Here is a 19,033-nt window from a genome sequence, read left to right on the forward strand (position 1 = left end):
TCCACTGTGAATAGTAGGCAAACAAACCAACGGCTCTTTGCTGCGATTTCCCGCTCTCTAGAAGTGGGAGTTCTCTTATGGGGCGCATGCGTTCTGGGTCAGGTCTTATAATACCTTTGGAGACCTTGTAACCTAAGAGAGTAATCTCTTCAGTTGCGATGCTGCTTTTTGTATCGTTTAAAGTAACATTGTATGTTTTTGCGAGAAAATGCCTAAGATTACGGTCATGTTCATCTCTCGTTTTGCCGCATATAGTGACGTTATCGATATAGGCGAATGTGTCTTTTACCTGTTCGGCTTTGATTATATTGTTCAGCGTTCGCTGAAAACACGCGACCCCGTTTGTCACTCCAAAAGGAATGCGCCGAAACTGGTATAGGTTCCCCCCAGCTTCGAACGCTGTGAATGGCTTGTCTGACTCGATTATTGGAACCTGATGATATGCACTCTGGAGATCCAGTGTGCTGTAGACGGTGTAGCGTGCGGTGATTTCAATCATTTGGTCGAGTCTTGGTAAAGGATAAGCGTCAAGGTAGGTGAAGCGATTGATTGTCTGGCTGTAGTCTATCACCATGCGTCTCTTGTGATTTGCATTGCACTTGTGCTCTCCACGGAGAATTTGATGGTTCGATTATGCCATCGGTAAGCATTTGGTGTACTTCGGTTTGTATGAATTGTTCGTCTTCCGGTGTATGACGACGAGATTTTGTGGCGATCGGTTTGTAATTTGGAGCAAGATTGGTGAATAAGGATGGAGATTCCAGTTTTGCGGATGCTACGCCACATACAGTTAGAGTACCCCGTTGACCACCGAATGGAATTTCGACTTTATCATGTAACCCCAGGAAGTTATGTCCGAGAAGGACGTCTGCACAAAGGTTCGGTAATACGCAAAGTCTGAAACGTTCGTATATAGCATCCTTGTACTAAGTGGACACAAGGCAATATCCTTTGGTGGAACATGAATGTATCGTCGACGCCATTGTTATCACAGAGTCGTACGGAAATAGCTCCCTATTTCTCCGCTGGAATGCTTGTCTTTAGGATTTCGTTTTTCCGAGTGTTTGTAACCAAACTTTCGAGATCTGATCATTTTTCCTTCAAACCTCCATGAATCACCGCTCTTGTACCCTTTATTTTTTTCCGTCTTGGTCATTAAAAGACATTTCAGATTCTCAAGTGAATCCATGCACAATTTTCAAGTCTCAAACTGTTGGTTATCACTTCTCCGAATAACTACTTGTGCGTGGAAAATTTTTTTTTATCTGGGGCAGTCCTTTGAAGGATATTAATGTGGAGTGCTCACCAGTAGCTCCACAAGTGCGTTTTTCGTACATATGAGAATATACGTTCTAGGTCGTTTGTGATACTTTGGTGGCACGTCTATGCAACCCTTTTATGTTCCGCAGTGTGACTCAAAAACTTTTTGTGTGTGCCTTGGTGAAGCCATAGTCGTTGCTATGATCGTGGAGAAGGATGCCGACGTAGTGCTTGCAAGGTAGTGTTGTAGATGGTTTACTTTTGTCCATTTTGTTTTTCATTTTATTTCAGGTAGTATGAATCGAATAGTTCTTTTAATAGACATGGATTGCTTCTATGTCCAAGTTGAACAGCGTTCCCGTCCAGAAACTCTTGGAAAGCCGTGTGCTGTCGCCCAATATAATGGGGAAACAGGGGGTGGGTATGTCAAGTATACTGATCCTGTAGTTGATAATTAGCATCATTGCAGTGAGTTACGAAGCCAGGGCGGAAGGTGTCAAGCGTGGAATGTGGGGGAAAACAGCCATCTCGGTCTGCCCGAATTTGATTTTGTTCGAGGTTCCAGAGAAAAGGGGCAAAGCTGATCTGGCCAAGTACTCCATCACACCTATTCACTGATTCCGACAGATACAGATCAGCTAGCGCTGAAGTTTTCCAGTGCATTTCGGAACACTTCAAAGACGTGGAGCGAGCAAGTATTGACGAGGCGTACGTCGATCTCACAGGTATGTTTTACCCGTCAAATCGCCAATTAGTTTCTATTTAGAGCTTGTCACGTCCACTGTGCAGCAAACTGACTGGACTAAGTCCGAAGCGCATCAGCCGAATTCGGAGTCCTTTGTTGTTATCGACTCCGGATCAGTGCTGGGAGCTTCAGAAAATGGAATGTGCGCTTCGTTGGATCGCTTGGATTGGGTGAACTATCTACAAGAACGCTTTAATGATGGATTACGTTACGCTGTGGCCACGGAATTAACTCACAAGCTGCGGCAAACTATTCTAACACGCACTGGGTTTCGGTGTTCCGCAGGTATAGCTCCAAACAAGGTACGGAATTGGGTAGCAACACAGATGCTTTCTCTGCCGTTCATTTGGCGTCTTTGATACCGCAGAATGCCTGTGTTCACCGACCATAGTTGACTTGAGTGCAGTATAATTAGTGAATCCTGAAGTTAGGATTGCCCTCTGACCCGCCTTGACATCTTGTGATCACAGCACTTCGTCTGCCCCTGTCTAGGCTTGAGCAACTTGACAGTATCTTAGCCCTCGTACTTCCTCCATGTGGCATGACAACTAGGCACCGAAATGGTGCTACAGCTGAACGATATATATGCACAATACGAGCCAAAGTTCCTTTAGACTGAGCGTTGAAATTCCATGTGGCATGTGCAGTAAAAAGCACGAAGTCAAAACTGTCTTGCTATGCGACTTGATCCTTCCTTCTTTGGTGGTACTGTTGACTCAAGTATAGAATCAAATGCTGGATTTTTGCATGTTCCGTATGGATAAAGCAATCCTCTGCAAAAGAAATGAGTGCAACTGTAGCCTATAAGGTACGCCATGTCACCGGCTCAGGGGACGAGATGGCTCAGTGGTTAGAGCGCAGATTTAGTGGTCGGAAGGTCCGTGGTTCGAACCCGACCTCTTCCTCTCGATTTCCCCTGTGTAGGCTTGGGCAACCTGACAGTATTCCAGCCCTGTGCTTCCTTTGGGTTGCACGGCAGATAGGCACCGAAAAGGTGTTACAGCTGAACTATTGTTTGTTTTATCTTTTATTGTCATTTTTAATTTCAAATTTTGATTGTATCTGTTCTTGTGTGCTGACCGCATCTTGGCAGGACAGAGGCTGCGCGTTATCGTTTTCTTTCAATAAGAGCAAGATTATACTTCGCAAGAGCAATAAAGCCGTTGAACACAGATACGATAGAATTGTTGTTAGATTGTTATCAATCAGTTCAGTTCATTTTGTGAACCACACCAGAATAAGTTGTTTCCTCCCGCTGCACTTTTATTCACTGGTTGAAGATAAAACAAGACAGCTGAACAACACTTGGTGGCCTCAGTAGATTGTACATTATTCGTTAAAAAACAGCGCATAAAACCTACAGCTGTTGTACTGTCAACTAGTGGTTGGATATATGCGCCGGTATATCGCATGAATACGTTCAAAAAGATGTCTATCTAACTTTTAAGGTCACAAACTAACAGTGTTAGGCAATGCGAAGAGACAACCTTGCCGTGGTGTAACTTCTGTTCCTCCGTGACTCATTGAGGATTGTAATCGTCCTCCTATAAAGGTCTAAACGGTCTGGCAATATCCCAGCCCATGTACAACCACGATGCTTGCGACTAACAACACCCACATGCCACATCGGTCGCTGCGTTGTGTCGCCAGCCGGGTCACTTGAATCGCTGCATACAGCAGCGCAGTCTAAGGAAAACATGTCACTACTGGCGCTTCCCTTCTTATACTTTCATGTATTACCTCTTCTACCCTATCCCAACCAAATTTGAATACTCTCTCCTCACGTCCCAGCTCTAGGACTGACCACTTTGGTCATCCTGCATCACAGTCGGCTGTAGCTTCTGTGTATCCGACTTCAGTGACAATCCTTAACACTTAAAGTCTGCTTTCAAACCTGGAAAGCCATTCTATTTGGCTGCTTTTAATATTCGCACTGAAGCAAGCAGGACAATAGGTGGTCCTTACTCGTACACTTATTTTCTCATTGATGTATGCTGTCTGTCAAAATCAAGGATACATGACACAAGCACTGTAATTGAACTGACTGACCATGTTCCGGCTGCAAAACTCTAGTGATGCAGAGACTGTTGTAGTTGGCTATGCCGGGGTGGTTATTGCATTTAGCTACCGAGCAGAAGTGTCTATACTTGATCGTCGTTGATCGTCGTCTTCGCGCCGTTCGTTTGGTAATGTCTGAAACAATCTCGAGAAAGTGATATCCACCACACTGTTTGTTGTGTCTGCTTACGCCCGTAACTGACTGTAGCTCTGAATCTACCAAACACAGTTCCCATTTTGTTCTAGGTGCTTCTTTACAACAGGATAAAGGCTCAGATGACATGAAGCTGATAACAGTGGCGATCAGGTATGTAGGCTAAGCGCGACTGAAGCCAGATTGTGTGGTTTCCCTGGTTTGGACACGGAAAGCACGATAAACGGAGGGTGCCAGCTTCAGACGTGTACCAATCACAGACAGTTCCTTTGCCGTACACGTTTCTGGAACACCGGAATTCGCTTGAACACGTGGTGCCCACCACAGCAGTGAAGCATCGGTATTGAACACTGATGTCATGCTGTCGATGATGATGATGCCCACCACTGAACCAGCCCCGAATCCAAATAGACTATATTGTTGTCAGTTACCAGTGGCGACGGTAGGTCACTGCCTGCCGTTCCTTCTGAAATACAAGCGTGGACTCCGACCAGTCACTTGTACGCTGCTGTTTTTCATAGCGCTTTTCAGGCCCAAGCAAAACGCGCGCACCTCTACTGGCCATTGAAAAGCTAGTTTACCCAGAAATCAAACGAACTTATCAGAACCGGTTTTTATAATGCTTTCCGACCTTCCACTGATCCTTTCAAGGATGACGGTGATTTCCTTAGCTAGTGACTTTTTAGCCTATTTGGGTTTATCTGAGAGAAGCAGACCATCCCAGACAACCGTAGTGCCCGTTTTCAAAAAGTGTACTCGCAGTGAATGTTGTTACCATAGGTGTTAGTTTGACTCTCATTGTAAGAACGCTTCTGATTTCACTGATTCTTCGTCGTTTTAAGGTGGTATGCGAATCACTGACCCGTGACCATCAACCGGGACTCTGGTCAGATAGAGGTTGCGTCGTCCACATTTTCACGCTCGGTCAAATGTTAGAGCAACGTCATATGCACAGATGAACTAGATTCTTCGTGTTATTTGAATTCGAGGGTGCGTTCGACTCTGTTGATCGGTCAGTGCTGTTTAACTGTGTTTAACAGTGCTGTTTAACCACACTTGTTTAACTGGGTATGCCCAAGAAGTTTGTGAACATAATCCGGTCTTTATATTCACATACTTCTGGTCGTGTGAGTGTATGGTGAGCTCTCCAGAAGTCCTTCTATAAAAAGAGGAGTCCGAGGAGGATATTCACTTTGTGCGTGTTTATTCAACTTCGCTGTCGATTAAGCAATGAGGCAAACGCCGGTGAATTAAGACGTCACAACGTTGGTGCACAATAACCAGTTCGGCCGATCGACTGATCCGCTTTTCTCTTGGAGCCCAGGTTGAATTTATTAGCATGGTGTCTCGAAAATGCAATGTGTAAACAAATGAAATAAGTCGTCCAGTTGTGACACTCATTCCTGGAGTTATCACAAGGATTGGGACTTCCAGGTTACGCAAGCCCAATCAAGAACAGTTGCTGGGGTTGGGTTCCGACTACGGACCTTTCAGGTGGTGAGTTCATGCCTTCGCCACTAAGCTTTCCTGAGATTGGTACATCGTATTCCGAGGGCTCTGTTTCCACTCTTTAGTAAGCTATCTTGATGCATCTATAGCCTTGGTAGCCAATGTTGCATTCAAACCTGTCTTCTGGTTATTCGAAACATATCGGCCCAGCCTTTAGTCTAAGTTGCCGATTTTCACACGCGGGACCGAAGTGTCTGATTCATTCAGTCGTGTCCCCCGAGAAACCGGGACGCAATTCTGTGACGAAGCTCAGGAAGGTTGGATTTTTCCGTCACTCCGAATCACATGTGTTTGACGCTGAGATTCTTCCACACGTAACGGGGCTGTGTTCAAAAACCTTATTGAAACGATGTGAAAGTTTCCTGTCGCATGTTTTCATCGGTGACTTATCATTTCAAATTTTGCTGTTCATTTTTTCCATCAGACCTTGGCAAAATTGGCTTGCAGTTTGAACAAGCCCAACAAACAATCCATCGTTCCTCCGGAATCTTCAGAACTCCTCTTGAGGTCCACATCGATTGGTAAAATGTAAGTTTCAAAGGTTTCATTTTTCGCGTTTATTTCAACCCATCTGAATAGGATTTTCGACTTCTGCTAAGTCACTTGTGCTCATGCACTTTGTTGGGACATTAATTCGGCCATCTGTTGGACGAACATGAAGGAGTTTTGTTGTTCAAGAACCTGTCTCATTGTTAAGCTATGGTTGATGTATCCTCGTCAAGGAGGAGATCTAGCTTGACTCCGACGAGTCTACCCACTGGTGAGCGATCAAACTGCAAAATATTACCAGAGGGCACCTTGGGTGCCATGGTCACTGGCTTGACGCCACGGTGAATTTCTCGTGACGTTGCACCCGTTGTAAGGTTCGGGATCACAGTCAAGCTGGATCATCCCACCGGCACTCTGTTTTCGTCCCATATCTTATTTTCCTCGCTAAAACTTTCTAGCATGACTGAGGATTGCTGATTCAATATTCTCACCAGTTGCTGGCAGTGCTTCGAAGATACGTGAAGCTTTCATGTGTCTTCTGCGGACAGGAGTCGCCTCTGATCCATAAGGCATTGTGGATCGCACCCGCGCACTGCATGCTCTGTCTAAAGTAGCAGCCTGAGTTCACTTGACGTCATAAATGTCAAAGGTTAGCAAAAACTGGTTTGTCTTAGCCGAGAAGTGAGCTCGTTCTCAGCTGCCCCACCTACACAGGTGAGATCAGTTTATATACAATGTCGACTGGCCGTTCTACAGGAATGAGGTTTGGCTTCTACGCTACCCAATGTTTTAGTCGCACTTCACACTTTGCAGATGTGGAGTGCATTTCAAACGATGCGACACAAGTATTTCGGTTGTTTAAAATGTTTCCTATCTTGGAAACATCGTAGCGATGGAGAACAATGTCGCTACCCTACCTGTTAGCAAACGTCCTGTGAGCACTTTGACCGGCGATTTGTTAGAGGTGAAAAAGGCTTTCGGTAGTGTATTCGTAAAATAATTCAAGGTGAGAGTGAGATAGTGCAGCCCTTTTTCCTGTCACTGGAGGTAGTGATTCCAGGTAAAAGTTCCTTGTAAGCCAGTATGTTCCCTCACCAGTTGCTGCACAGTGCCTTTATAACGGATAGTAAATTAGAAGATATGCTTTGGATCTATCTAACGCCGCCATTTTTATGAGGATTGGCAGAATCAAAATCAGCTTTCCTGTTGACAAAAATAATCATTGTCGGTCGTTTGAAAGAGTGGCGCCTTTCGGGTATACGCCCCAAAGTGAAGATATGGTGAATGTAGTTGCGGCCAGGCGACAATAGTCATTGAGAAGTTTGTGAACATAATCCGGTCTTTATATTCACATACTTCTGGTCGTGTGAGTGTATGGTGAGCTCTCCAGAAGTCCTTCTATAAAAAGAGGAGTCCGAGGAGGATATTCACTTTGTGCGTGTTTATTCAACTTCGCTGTCGATTAAGCAATGAGGCAAACGCCGGTGAATTAAGACGTCACAACGTTGGTGCACAATAACCAGTTCGGCCGATCGACTGATCCGCTTTTCTCTTGGAGCCCAGGTTGAATTTATTAGCATGGTGTCTCGAAAATGCAATGTGTAAACAAATGAAATAAGTCGTCCAGTTGTGACACTCATTCCTGGAGTTATCACAAGGATTGGGACTTCCAGGTTACGCAAGCCCAATCAAGAACAGTTGCTGGGGTTGGGTTCCGACTACGGACCTTTCAGGTGGTGAGTTCATGCCTTCGCCACTAAGCTTTCCTGAGATTGGTACATCGTATTCCGAGGGCTCTGTTTCCACTCTTTAGTAAGCTATCTTGATGCATCTATAGCCTTGGTAGCCAATGTTGCATTCAAACCTGTCTTCTGGTTATTCGAAACATATCGGCCCAGCCTTTAGTCTAAGTTGCCGATTTTCACACGCGGGACCGAAGTGTCTGATTCATTCAGTCGTGTCCCCCGAGAAACCGGGACGCAATTCTGTGACGAAGCTCAGGAAGGTTGGATTTTTCCGTCACTCCGAATCACATGTGTTTGACGCTGAGATTCTTCCACACGTAACGGGGCTGTGTTCAAAAACCTTATTGAAACGATGTGAAAGTTTCCTGTCGCATGTTTTCATCGGTGACTTATCATTTCAAATTTTGCTGTTCATTTTTTCCATCAGACCTTGGCAAAATTGGCTTGCAGTTTGAACAAGCCCAACAAACAATCCATCGTTCCTCCGGAATCTTCAGAACTCCTCTTGAGGTCCACATCGATTGGTAAAATGTAAGTTTCAAAGGTTTCATTTTTCGCGTTTATTTCAACCCATCTGAATAGGATTTTCGACTTCTGCTAAGTCACTTGTGCTCATGCACTTTGTTGGGACATTAATTCGGCCATCTGTTGGACGAACATGAAGGAGTTTTGTTGTTCAAGAACCTGTCTCATTGTTAAGCTATGGTTGATGTATCCTCGTCAAGGAGGAGATCTAGCTTGACTCCGACGAGTCTACCCACTGGTGAGCGATCAAACTGCAAAATATTACCAGAGGGCACCTTGGGTGCCATGGTCACTGGCTTGACGCCACGGTGAATTTCTCGTGACGTTGCACCCGTTGTAAGGTTCGGGATCACAGTCAAGCTGGATCATCCCACCGGCACTCTGTTTTCGTCCCATATCTTATTTTCCTCGCTAAAACTTTCTAGCATGACTGAGGATTGCTGATTCAATATTCTCACCAGTTGCTGGCAGTGCTTCGAAGATACGTGAAGCTTTCATGTGTCTTCTGCGGACAGGAGTCGCCTCTGATCCATAAGGCATTGTGGATCGCACCCGCGCACTGCATGCTCTGTCTAAAGTAGCAGCCTGAGTTCACTTGACGTCATAAATGTCAAAGGTTAGCAAAAACTGGTTTGTCTTAGCCGAGAAGTGAGCTCGTTCTCAGCTGCCCCACCTACACAGGTGAGATCAGTTTATATACAATGTCGACTGGCCGTTCTACAGGAATGAGGTTTGGCTTCTACGCTACCCAATGTTTTAGTCGCACTTCACACTTTGCAGATGTGGAGTGCATTTCAAACGATGCGACACAAGTATTTCGGTTGTTTAAAATGTTTCCTATCTTGGAAACATCGTAGCGATGGAGAACAATGTCGCTACCCTACCTGTTAGCAAACATCCTGTGAGCACTTTGACCGGCGATTTGTTAGAGGTGAAAAAGGCTTTCGGTAGTGTATTCGTAAAATAATTCAAGGTGAGAGTGAGATAGTGCAGCCCTTTTTCCTGTCACTGGAGGTAGTGATTCCAGGTAAAAGTTCCTTGTAAGCCAGTATGTTCCCTCACCAGTTGCTGCACAGTGCCTTTATAACGGATAGTAAATTAGAAGATATGCTTTGGATCTATCTACGCCGCCATATTTTATGAGGATTGGCAGAATCAAAATCAGCTTTCCTGTTGACAAAAATAATCATTGTCGGTCGTTTGAAAGAGTGGCGCCTTTCGAGTATACGCCCCAAAGTGAAGATATGGTGAATGTAGTTGCGGCCAGGCGACAATAGTCATTGCCACGGATTGGTGTTTCTGGTAATTGATCAGCCTTTGCAGCCAAAGAGCATCTTGAGTGTTACTTTCGCCAGACTGATGGAGGCTTTCGAATGATCTTATATCCTTTTTGAATATTGGGAGCATCCTCGACGCGACGTGTTCCACTGGTATGATATTTTCGAACCATGCCATCTTATTGGTCTTCCGGTCGCATGTCTTTGCCGTGGTTGGTCATAAGCATAAGAAGACCGGGGCTATAAGATTCATTTTAGCGAATTCTGACTTGTCATCCTATGACGTGTTATAAGCAACACTAAGAGGAAAGTTTTCATAAATATAAAAAGGTTTTTCTTTAAACAATTTATATTTAGACAGTCTACAACTTACATTTTATTAGTGCAGTTGTTTATCCATATGCCTTGCAATTTGTATGTGTGGCTTATTCACAGAGTTCCGAACGCCTACGGCTTCTGTGTGTAGAAAATACGTTGCGGAACTAATAGGACGATAGTTCTCAACAGATAACTTGTATCCTGCAAGCGAAATCAAAACTTTTTTATACAGCATTTACGCTCATAACCCTGGACATACCTTCTGCCGAATGTCCTTCGAAATTTTCCCTGTTTATTTTAGACGCAATTTGGGCGGCAAGTTGGGCGCGGCCATAACGGAACGCTTTGGTATCCAGACGTTGGGACAGTTGACTGAAATCAGCTTGACTCAGTTGACTGAAGTGTTTGGAGAGAAAACGGCGTGAGTTGGTTTCTGTACCTTTGTTTACCATTGCTTGTTTGCATGCGCTCCAATAACTGATGTCTTGAGTTGTCTCATGGTGTCTCTCTCTTGTTGCCTCATAAAAAGCCACACGGCATAAATGCGTCGTAATGGAAACGCGGCATATTGGGGTTCGGACGTTTGAGAACGGTTTACTGGAATACAGTTCCAATAGTCACTGCTGGTCTGTTGGATTCGGCACGCACGGACAGTGGCAAACGATTGCTTTAGCTGTGTGCTGACCACCGGCTGTTCTTGTGCAGTATTCATTTTCGGAGTAGCCAAAGTCGTCTGGTCACGTAGCGTCCTCCAGCAGCGTACCAGCTACGAACCCAAATTGATCACTGCCATCAGCCACCGGTAACGCGGATGAATAACCAACCGCCGCTCGTTTTGGGACACATTTGTGTATTCCGAGCACGTACTCGTCCGCAACCGCTTCTCCTTTCGTTTTCCAGGGCTGCACAAGGTGCGGACAAATCACTGAGAAACTGAGAGACTGCATGTGCTCTTTCAAGCGCTTGCCTAATCTGTTTGCCTGCATTTGGGAAAACGGAAATGTCCCAGGCAACTGGGGTGGGTCGGTGATGGTACACATTTTAAAAAAGGGGCTCGTCGTGAGTACGGTAACCGCAGGGGATCAGCTTAACCCCGATTGTAGCGGAATTGCCGGCGTCACTTGTGCTTCGTCGCCTCATGGTGGCTCGTGACACATTGGTTCGGGAGCAGCAAATGGGGTTCCGACCCGGTAGGGGTCGCGTTGACCAAATCTTCACACTTCAGGTATTCCTGGGTTTCCAAGGCAATTGAACTCGGTTGACCGGTCTCTCCTCCTTGACACACTTCCCCATCAAGGAATACTCCGGAAGTTTCCTAACACGATACACTCTTTGTATTCTCAGACTTCCGAAAGTGTGAGAGTATTCGGAGAGCTCTTCATAAGCTTCCGTACACAGTGTGGTGTTCGTAAAGGCTACCAAATCACTCCAACCCTGTTTAATTCGTGACCGATGAGATAATGAGGCGAACTCTGGAAGGTCTTCAAAACACCGGCTTCAACTGGCCTCTGACGAAAAATCTGTCGATCTGGAATATGCAGGTGATATCGTTCCCCTCTTCGAAGAGCAGAAGATGCAGGTGTTTTTGGACGAAATGACCGAAGTCATCCCGTCCTTTGGCATGCACCCATAAAGTGTAAGGCTCCTGAACGTACAGTCGCTTTACGCGCCACTTGCAATCTAGGAAGAGGCGTTCGATGTTGTGGAGCCATTCACGTACCTTGGAGGTCGTATTAGATCTCATTGTATTGTAATAGATGAGGTCAATGCGTGAATCTGCAAGGCTCGGATCGCGTTTGCTAATTTAGGTTACTTATAGCGCCAAAACAGTATATCCGTGAATCTCAACGGACCTGTGTATCAGGCTACAGTGTGGGCTGTTTTGCTGTATGGCTCTGAAACTTGGCCTGTTTAAGCAGCTGAACTGAAACGTCTTAAAAAAAAGAACCGTACAGCTGTAGCACCCTTTCGGTGCCTAACTGCCATGCTATCTGAAGATTGCACGAGGGCTGGGATGCTGCCAGGTTACCCAAGCCTGGACAGAGAAGTCGAGAGGCAAAGGTTAGGTTCGAACTACAGACCTTCCGGTCGGTAAATTCGCAATCTAACTACTGAATTATCTGGTCCCGTGAATGTATGGATTTGTTTTGAATTAGGACGTGGTTGTACTCTGTATTACGATATCGCAGTGCTCGTTACATCACTTGCTTCTCTCCTAATTGCTTCTGCAAAATTATAGGCAATGGCTCTACGAACTCTGTCGGGGGCATGATCCGGACGCAGTCACACCACGTTCAATCGCGCAATCAGTGGGATGTAGCAAAAACTTTGTCGGTCGCTCGATTCTGACCTCGACCCAAAGCATTGAGTATTGGCTCCGGTGCCTTTCGGACGAACTTGTCGAACGGTTGGTAGATGATCGCCGAATTCACCAACGCCACGCCACACGTCTGACGCTATATGTGCGAGCCGCAGAACCTGTTCATCTTGGTACTGGGAACTCAAGCGGCTCGAACAGTTTTTCGCGTGTTCTTCCCAGTGCCGTTCTCACTGAAATCAGAGGCACCGATCCGGACGTCGAAGCAGAGACATTTCCGGTAGTGCATTCTGATACGGACAAGATACTGAAAATGGCAGCTCATAGAATAGCCGCGTCAGCTTTAACCGTCATGGAAGAAGTGTTCGGATCAGGCAAGCAGAACGACACATGGTATGTGAAAGCTTACTATCAGTCTATGATAGATGAGTACGTATGACTGTTTCCTTGTGTTGATTTTTCTCTCAAAGTAATCTTGCCAGTTACGAAGGCACGGGGAACAGTATTATTCCAACTGTGTTCGATAGCACCAGTTGGCAATAAGAATAAACCGAATATTCTTCCACGCGGCGGCTGAGGTCAAACAAACGTAGCAACTAACAAAGATTAATCGATAAAGCAAAATGGAGTAGTAGTCCAACCGTGTTAGAGTAATTCCCATTATAGTGCAACATTCCAGAAGGCTACAGTGGTAGCCCTTTGCTTCTCCCGGTTTTAACGAAGTAAACAAAGAAATTCAGTGATTCTAAGCCGTTGCATCACAAGGAAAAATGAGCACGGAACTGTAGCCTCTGAGTAAAAAAGTCAGTAATCATTTCGGTGGAAGCTCATAATCCCTATACAATTCACCCTTCGTTTTCCGAAAAAGTGACGCTAAGCAAGGATGATGTTACAGCGCAGTCCAACTCGTGTTAGTCCATATATCGGACCAGTCGATAGATTTTGCATACTTAAAACAACAACCAAAGCTCCCGTAGCATCGTTTCACAAGAGATAGCAGTTTCAATGCATAATCATTTTCTCAGTAGTCGTCTTTACAACACTCCGTCGTTAGTATTTTTTGTTTTGCTTACTTCGTGCATCGTTGCTTATTCTTTAGATAGCTCGTCAGTGTTCATCGCTTTCATCAACGTGACTTTCACAGCTTCCCCGGCCGGCTAGGTAACTTGTATGCAGATTCTGCTGCACATCATCAGTCGTGAAGCTAACGAAGTCCGTCACCAAAATTTTCAACGTTCATGGCCCAGCGGTTTTAGTAAACTACTACTACTTCACCGGGTCACGAGCTCCGACCCTCAGCGTCGTAGAAAAACAACCAGCTCTGATATCATTTGCTTGAGAACTGCTATGACCTTCTACTGCTTCTGGGCATTCTATACTTGAGTAACGCCAAAACTCAGCATCTATCCACATCCGCCCTATAAAATTATCAGATATTCCTGGTGTCGCACAGGCTTATTGCGGTAGGTTTATCGGGATCGTATCCTTTGTAATGCCAGCATCAAGTGGTCGAATTTTGCAGCTATGTTTCGTGGTAGGTATTCGACGATGACGTTTGGTAGCCTGCAGCTTGCATAACTCTAGCCTGTCAAAGTCTGAATGCCATTCTTGAAATTGCCTGGGGCATTCGCACCCATTTGCTTCAGCTTGCGGTATTAGTTTGGCCGATATCAAGCCCCGTGTTCCAAACGAACCGGTGTTCTTTTCTTTACCCATTGAATTCATTCACTTGTTCTCTACTGATTACATGTACGCCGTATACTTTGGTGTTGTCCGTCGTTTAGTTCCTATTTACGTAAACGGTGATCGCTCCCTTGAACAGGGAGCAGATTCTACGTGCCACCATACCTGCGAATTTGCCGCAGAGTTATACTGTACAAACAGTGGGAATTCATCGAGTTTGGGCAAGTCTTGTTGCACATTCGAGCAGTTGTTTTCAATGGTATTCTGTTTTTCCCGAAGAGCGTTTATAACAATTTTTCGACTTATTTCTATCCGTACATTTGCTTTCAAATTATCGTTTTCTTGCTTCACACCCAAACGACGATTACCGATGGTTTTCGTGAACAAGTTCCAAAGACTATATCGATTAGAGGAGACCGTATGTAATGTCCAATAATTGCAACACTTATCGTATCGTCCGCATCGTCTTACGGCTCTCTGGATAAGTTTTCAACTTTTTCTTGTGCGTTTTATACGTTTACACTGAAGCCAATGGTACACAGTCCCCCCTATCCTGTCAGGAAACTTTCTGAACTCCTATGGAGTCAGAATCGTACTTTATAGACGCCTGAAGAACCTTCGCAGATTGTAATATCGCATTCATTTTGAATAGTGTATCGTTCAGCTGTAACACCCTTTCGGTGCCTAGCTGCCATGCCACCCGAAGGTTGCACGAGGGCTGGGATACTGCCAGGTTGCCCAAGTCTAGACAGGGGAAGTCAAGAGGCGGAGGTCGGGTTCGAACCACGGACCTTCCGGTCAATAAATTTGCGCTCTAACCACTTGGACCATCTCGCCCCTGAATCGTGTAGCACAAACCAACAAGCGCTGTTTCTGCTTTGGAAACGTTATGCTTCCTTGTATCCCACCGGATAACACAGTAGTAATTGATGGCTTTCCATGCATTGTGATGGCCTCGGAATACCCGGATTCGCTCATTCGCACAATAATGTATGTCCCATCCCTTTACCCCTGTTTACCCATCCAATTAGCCCTCTTGCACTGAACATTTTTGTGGTTAACAGGCTTTGAATGGTACATTGTGTATTCTTTATATTCATCTTTTGCTTGCCAATTTCTCGCTGTATCCGTGCTACCCGTGTTCCCTACGGGACGGCACCGTATCAGCAGGTTACCAGTAGTCACAGACTGGTCGTTATCTCGATCATCACGTCGCATCATGGTTTCTTAGTCTATACCCGGGACAAAAGGTGGCTACACAATTATTTGGTTAGGAGACCATTATTTTATTGTTGTATTACATCCGAAGATTTTCGCAACTAATCATGTGGTTAAGTGTAAAGAATGATCAGTTGGAGCTGTTGGTCGCGCAACTATACACACACGATACACTGTACCCAATTACACGCATACTTCAGTACGTGATCGATATAATGGCCGTCCCTTGACTACCGGTAGCCTGGCTGATCTGCGATTGACTCCTACGGACTACAGATAGCACGAAAACAACAAAAATCAGCACACAAAAGATAGAGATACATATTGTACTTTATTATCTGTCAGACAAAGAGCTTCAATCCGGAAACGCAGCTTGACCACTACTGTTTGGAAACAGCAAAGAAACTTCATAATAAGCATGCATTGCCTCAAGTCTGGTACTGCGGATACATTGTGTGGACACTAGACTTACTGACAGCTTATCAGCCCGTATCTTTTGGGCCAGTCGATGTCGCGTGTTACCGAACGTTTCCCAAATCCTGTTGCATGCAGTTTTTGAAATTTGGGTGGACGAGGATTATTCTTGAAACGATTGTAGTAATGTACTTCCGTTCGCTTACCTTCAATCATTGTACATAGTCTAGTGTAATGGAAGGAAATTTTTTCCACAGCCTGGCTAGGCCACGTTGACGGCGAATTAGTCAGCCAATGCCTGTCTGGGCCAGATTCGCCCTGAGGGATCCGAAGTATTTCGTTTATAGCAATTAATTTAGATTAGTAACATAAAAGTGGCAGTTCTAACTGACCAGGTCTGTGTCTAGCTCGTCCTACGCACGCTTGTTTCGAAGAGGGGAAGCAAGGCCAGCGGTTGCCGCAGAATTATTAGCTGCCACAATTAAATGGTCGGTGTGAATCTTAGGGTAACGGGTTCCTTCGGCGATTGTATCGACTTTTCAAAGCAGCTCCTCGTTCTGGAGCAGCGCGGCGACGCCTGGCGTCTGGAAAAGAGGGGTGAATTGTTTGGAAAACATTGGAAACCTGGAAATGTCTGGGATAAGCTGTTCGTCGCGCACTGTGGCGGACGATGCATCATGTGCCGCATCAGGTTTACTGGGTTGATTGGACGTGGACAGGATGGAAGTAAAACGGTGGGGAGCGCCCAGAGGGGAACCTCCGAGATATTCGGGTAGGGTGGGATGCGCAGTTCCAATAATTTTGGTTTCTTCATAGAAGGATTAGTGGATAGAGAAGAGCACTTCCTGATGTTTTTAAGAGAAAAGCCTTCTTAACGTGCACCGTAGTCTTACTTGCGCCGGGGAAAGTGGCGACCCATCTGGATTATCACACGGAAGGTTCGATGTATATTATAATTTGTTTTCACACGCGTGTGGTTTTTCAAAATAGTTTGGGGAGTGCACTCAGTCAAAAGGACCGTCACTGTAAGCGTGAACGAATTCGCACGTCAACTACATCGATCCCATCGCACGACCTTGTAGGAGTCTGTGGAACTGAACATTGGCCGCACAGAACGCGGCACTGCAACAATGCCGAAGCCCTTCCTCGAGGAACGTAACTAGATTGTACGCCTAGAAATAAAAGGACAGTGGTGGACGGCAGTGAAGCATCGGTGTTGAACACTGATGTCATGCGGTCGATGATGATGGTGATGATGGACCGTATGATATAGAAAGGCTGTTATAGTGCGACAACTCAACCAACGAGAGCATTAGTGTATGGAATCCAATGGTGGGAGAATTACATTCCTTTGTGTGAAAGTATTATACATTGGAATAAAGCAAGGGATCAGCTGCTTACAACTATTGGTAGTCTGTTAACCACAAAAATATTAAATGCAAGATAATTGACGTGACCAGCGAAATTCAAAACATAGCCTGTGGATGATTGGGATGTCGGCGCCACTCACTTTGGTAAGTTCTCTCTCACTTCCACTCATCATCCCCAACAAAACTTGGAATGGCTTGGATTCCGTCAGTCTTAGCAAAATATCAACGTTCAATAGGTACATTTTGTTGCTTCTTTGGTGATTTTCTCTAAAATTTTGCAGCAAATATAGTTCCTTATCCGGAGAGCTTGTGTCTGCGTTCTATCAAGTAGCTTCTCTTGTCTCGCTCCTTCTAGGACCCCCGGGATTACATCCATCGGACTATCTGCCGCGAAGTTTTGTTCAAATACCACATCCGCAGATATTCGTGTGTTGTTGCAACGAAAATCCGACTTGAAACGGCGTAGTGACCCACCGAAGGCAATCGAGTCAGATTTTCAATCACAAGGCGCCGATGCGCGTAAGACAGCCATAGATCCAGTAAGACCAGCTGGTTCCTCGTTCTTCAAGCGTCTCCATGCTGCTGAAGTTTCGGAACCGCCACCAGCGCCGCAGGAACCGAAGACCTTAGAACCGGCAAAGGTAGATCTCTCCAAACCCATTAATGATCTTCCTGATGATACTCCTGAACAGTTCCAGTCAAAAAGTCCAGCTTTTGAAATTGAAGCTGATACAGACTCGATGTCATCTAACCACACAGAATCTGGTGCCTTTTTCACCGCATATACTGCAGGTGACTGGACAGTTTGTGAGGAATGCGGCTCACGTGTATCTGTCTGGCAGATCCCGGAGCATTCGGATTTCCACATAGCTCAGCGGGTGCAAAACGAATGGGTCCGCGAATCTGCCGGTTCGTCGGCTTCTCTGTCCTCCTTTCCGCGTTGTTCAGGGACCTCAAAGTCCGGACGTGGACGGACTCGTGTTTCTAAATCAGCTTTAAAAAACCGGGGGGCTGGTGCATTGGATCGTTTTGTTTTAAGACGCTAGGTGAACCCCGATACCTGAAGTCGCTTTGTGCAGTCTAATCGAATCAGTTACAAGTGATATTTTGCAACGCTTTCCCCACACAAATTCACTGAGTTTCTTAATGTTTCTTTTCACATGTGTTGTAGCTATGTCGCAACCCCTACACCTTGTCTGCGCGGCTGTACGTGAATCAGTTTTTTACCTTATGATTTTTACGCACTCATCAGGCCACAGTGCATTATCTTCTTAATGTAAAGTTATCTCGCTGAATTTTAAATGTATCCGGAAATGAACTCCTTTGTCTACCTCTTTTTAGTTTCTTTTGCGGAACAACAGGAATTTAGTCGGGCGGTTTACAATGCTTACATGTGTGTAAAGCTTGGAAAAGCATGTGGTACGAATAACGTCGCTATGTTGGTCTGCTTGAGTTTCTATTCCAACTTATTGCAGTGCGACGATTCGTGCAAATAGTCAGTTGCCTTACTAGTTTAGGAACCCCAAAGTGCACACAAAACAACCTTCATACAGATTCAATTTGTTTTTATGCTCGTGAGCCCAAAAGTTTTTCCCTGCTCCGTTACTGCAACGAGCGTTGAGGTTCCCAATACGGAACTTTGGGTCACGCATAGGTTTGAGGATCTCAAATGTCAAAGGGGTAAATCGGGTTCGTAAGTTGACGGTGCTATTGACGAAAGGGTAGGGAAAATTACTCAAGAAACTCAATAGTCCACGTTCGTGGCGTCGCAAGTTTGTCCCAGCGCACTGTCAATCGCACACCAGATATTGATGAGCGAAATGTTGGCTCGGAGGTGTGGATTACGATCGTACCTTCCGGGCTCAGTCTCGTGATTCTGATTTGCAGTGTGGTCACACGAAAATCATGACAGAACGAGTGACAGCAAGCCCAGTGGACGGACCACGAGTAG

The 19,033-nt window shown here is 45.4% G+C and overlaps 3 protein-coding genes across 3 annotated transcripts; 2 read left to right on the forward strand and 1 right to left on the reverse strand.

Moving 5' to 3' along the window:
- Positions 1–751: 751 nt before the first annotated feature.
- T265_07576 (hypothetical protein) lies at positions 752–4,078 on the forward strand (the record flags this gene model as incomplete). The annotated part of the gene is made up of 8 exons (XM_009173133.1): positions 752–878; positions 1,552–1,677; positions 1,730–1,853; positions 1,888–1,985; positions 2,027–2,307; positions 2,814–3,018; positions 3,584–3,738; positions 3,887–4,078. 8 exons carry the CDS (start codon positions 752–754, stop codon positions 4,076–4,078), a joined length of 1,308 nt encoding a protein of 435 aa, XP_009171397.1.
- Positions 4,079–5,287: 1,209 nt separating this feature from the next.
- On the forward strand, positions 5,288–18,406 carry T265_07578 (hypothetical protein; the record flags this gene model as incomplete). The annotated part of the gene is made up of 6 exons (XM_009173135.1): positions 5,288–5,344; positions 6,151–6,254; positions 8,411–8,491; positions 10,382–10,501; positions 12,320–12,790; positions 17,438–18,406. 6 exons carry the CDS (start codon positions 5,288–5,290, stop codon positions 18,126–18,128), a joined length of 1,524 nt encoding a protein of 507 aa, XP_009171399.1.
- T265_07577 (hypothetical protein) lies at positions 13,853–14,122 on the reverse strand (the record flags this gene model as incomplete). Its single annotated transcript, XM_009173134.1, has 1 exon — positions 13,853–14,122. One exon carries the CDS (start codon positions 14,120–14,122, stop codon positions 13,853–13,855), a length of 270 nt encoding a protein of 89 aa, XP_009171398.1.
- Positions 18,407–19,033: the final 627 nt, after the last annotated feature.

The sequence above is a fragment of the Opisthorchis viverrini genome, assembly GCF_000715545.1.
Source record: "Opisthorchis viverrini unplaced genomic scaffold opera_v5_175, whole genome shotgun sequence".
Taxonomy (NCBI): domain Eukaryota; kingdom Metazoa; phylum Platyhelminthes; class Trematoda; order Opisthorchiida; family Opisthorchiidae; genus Opisthorchis; species Opisthorchis viverrini.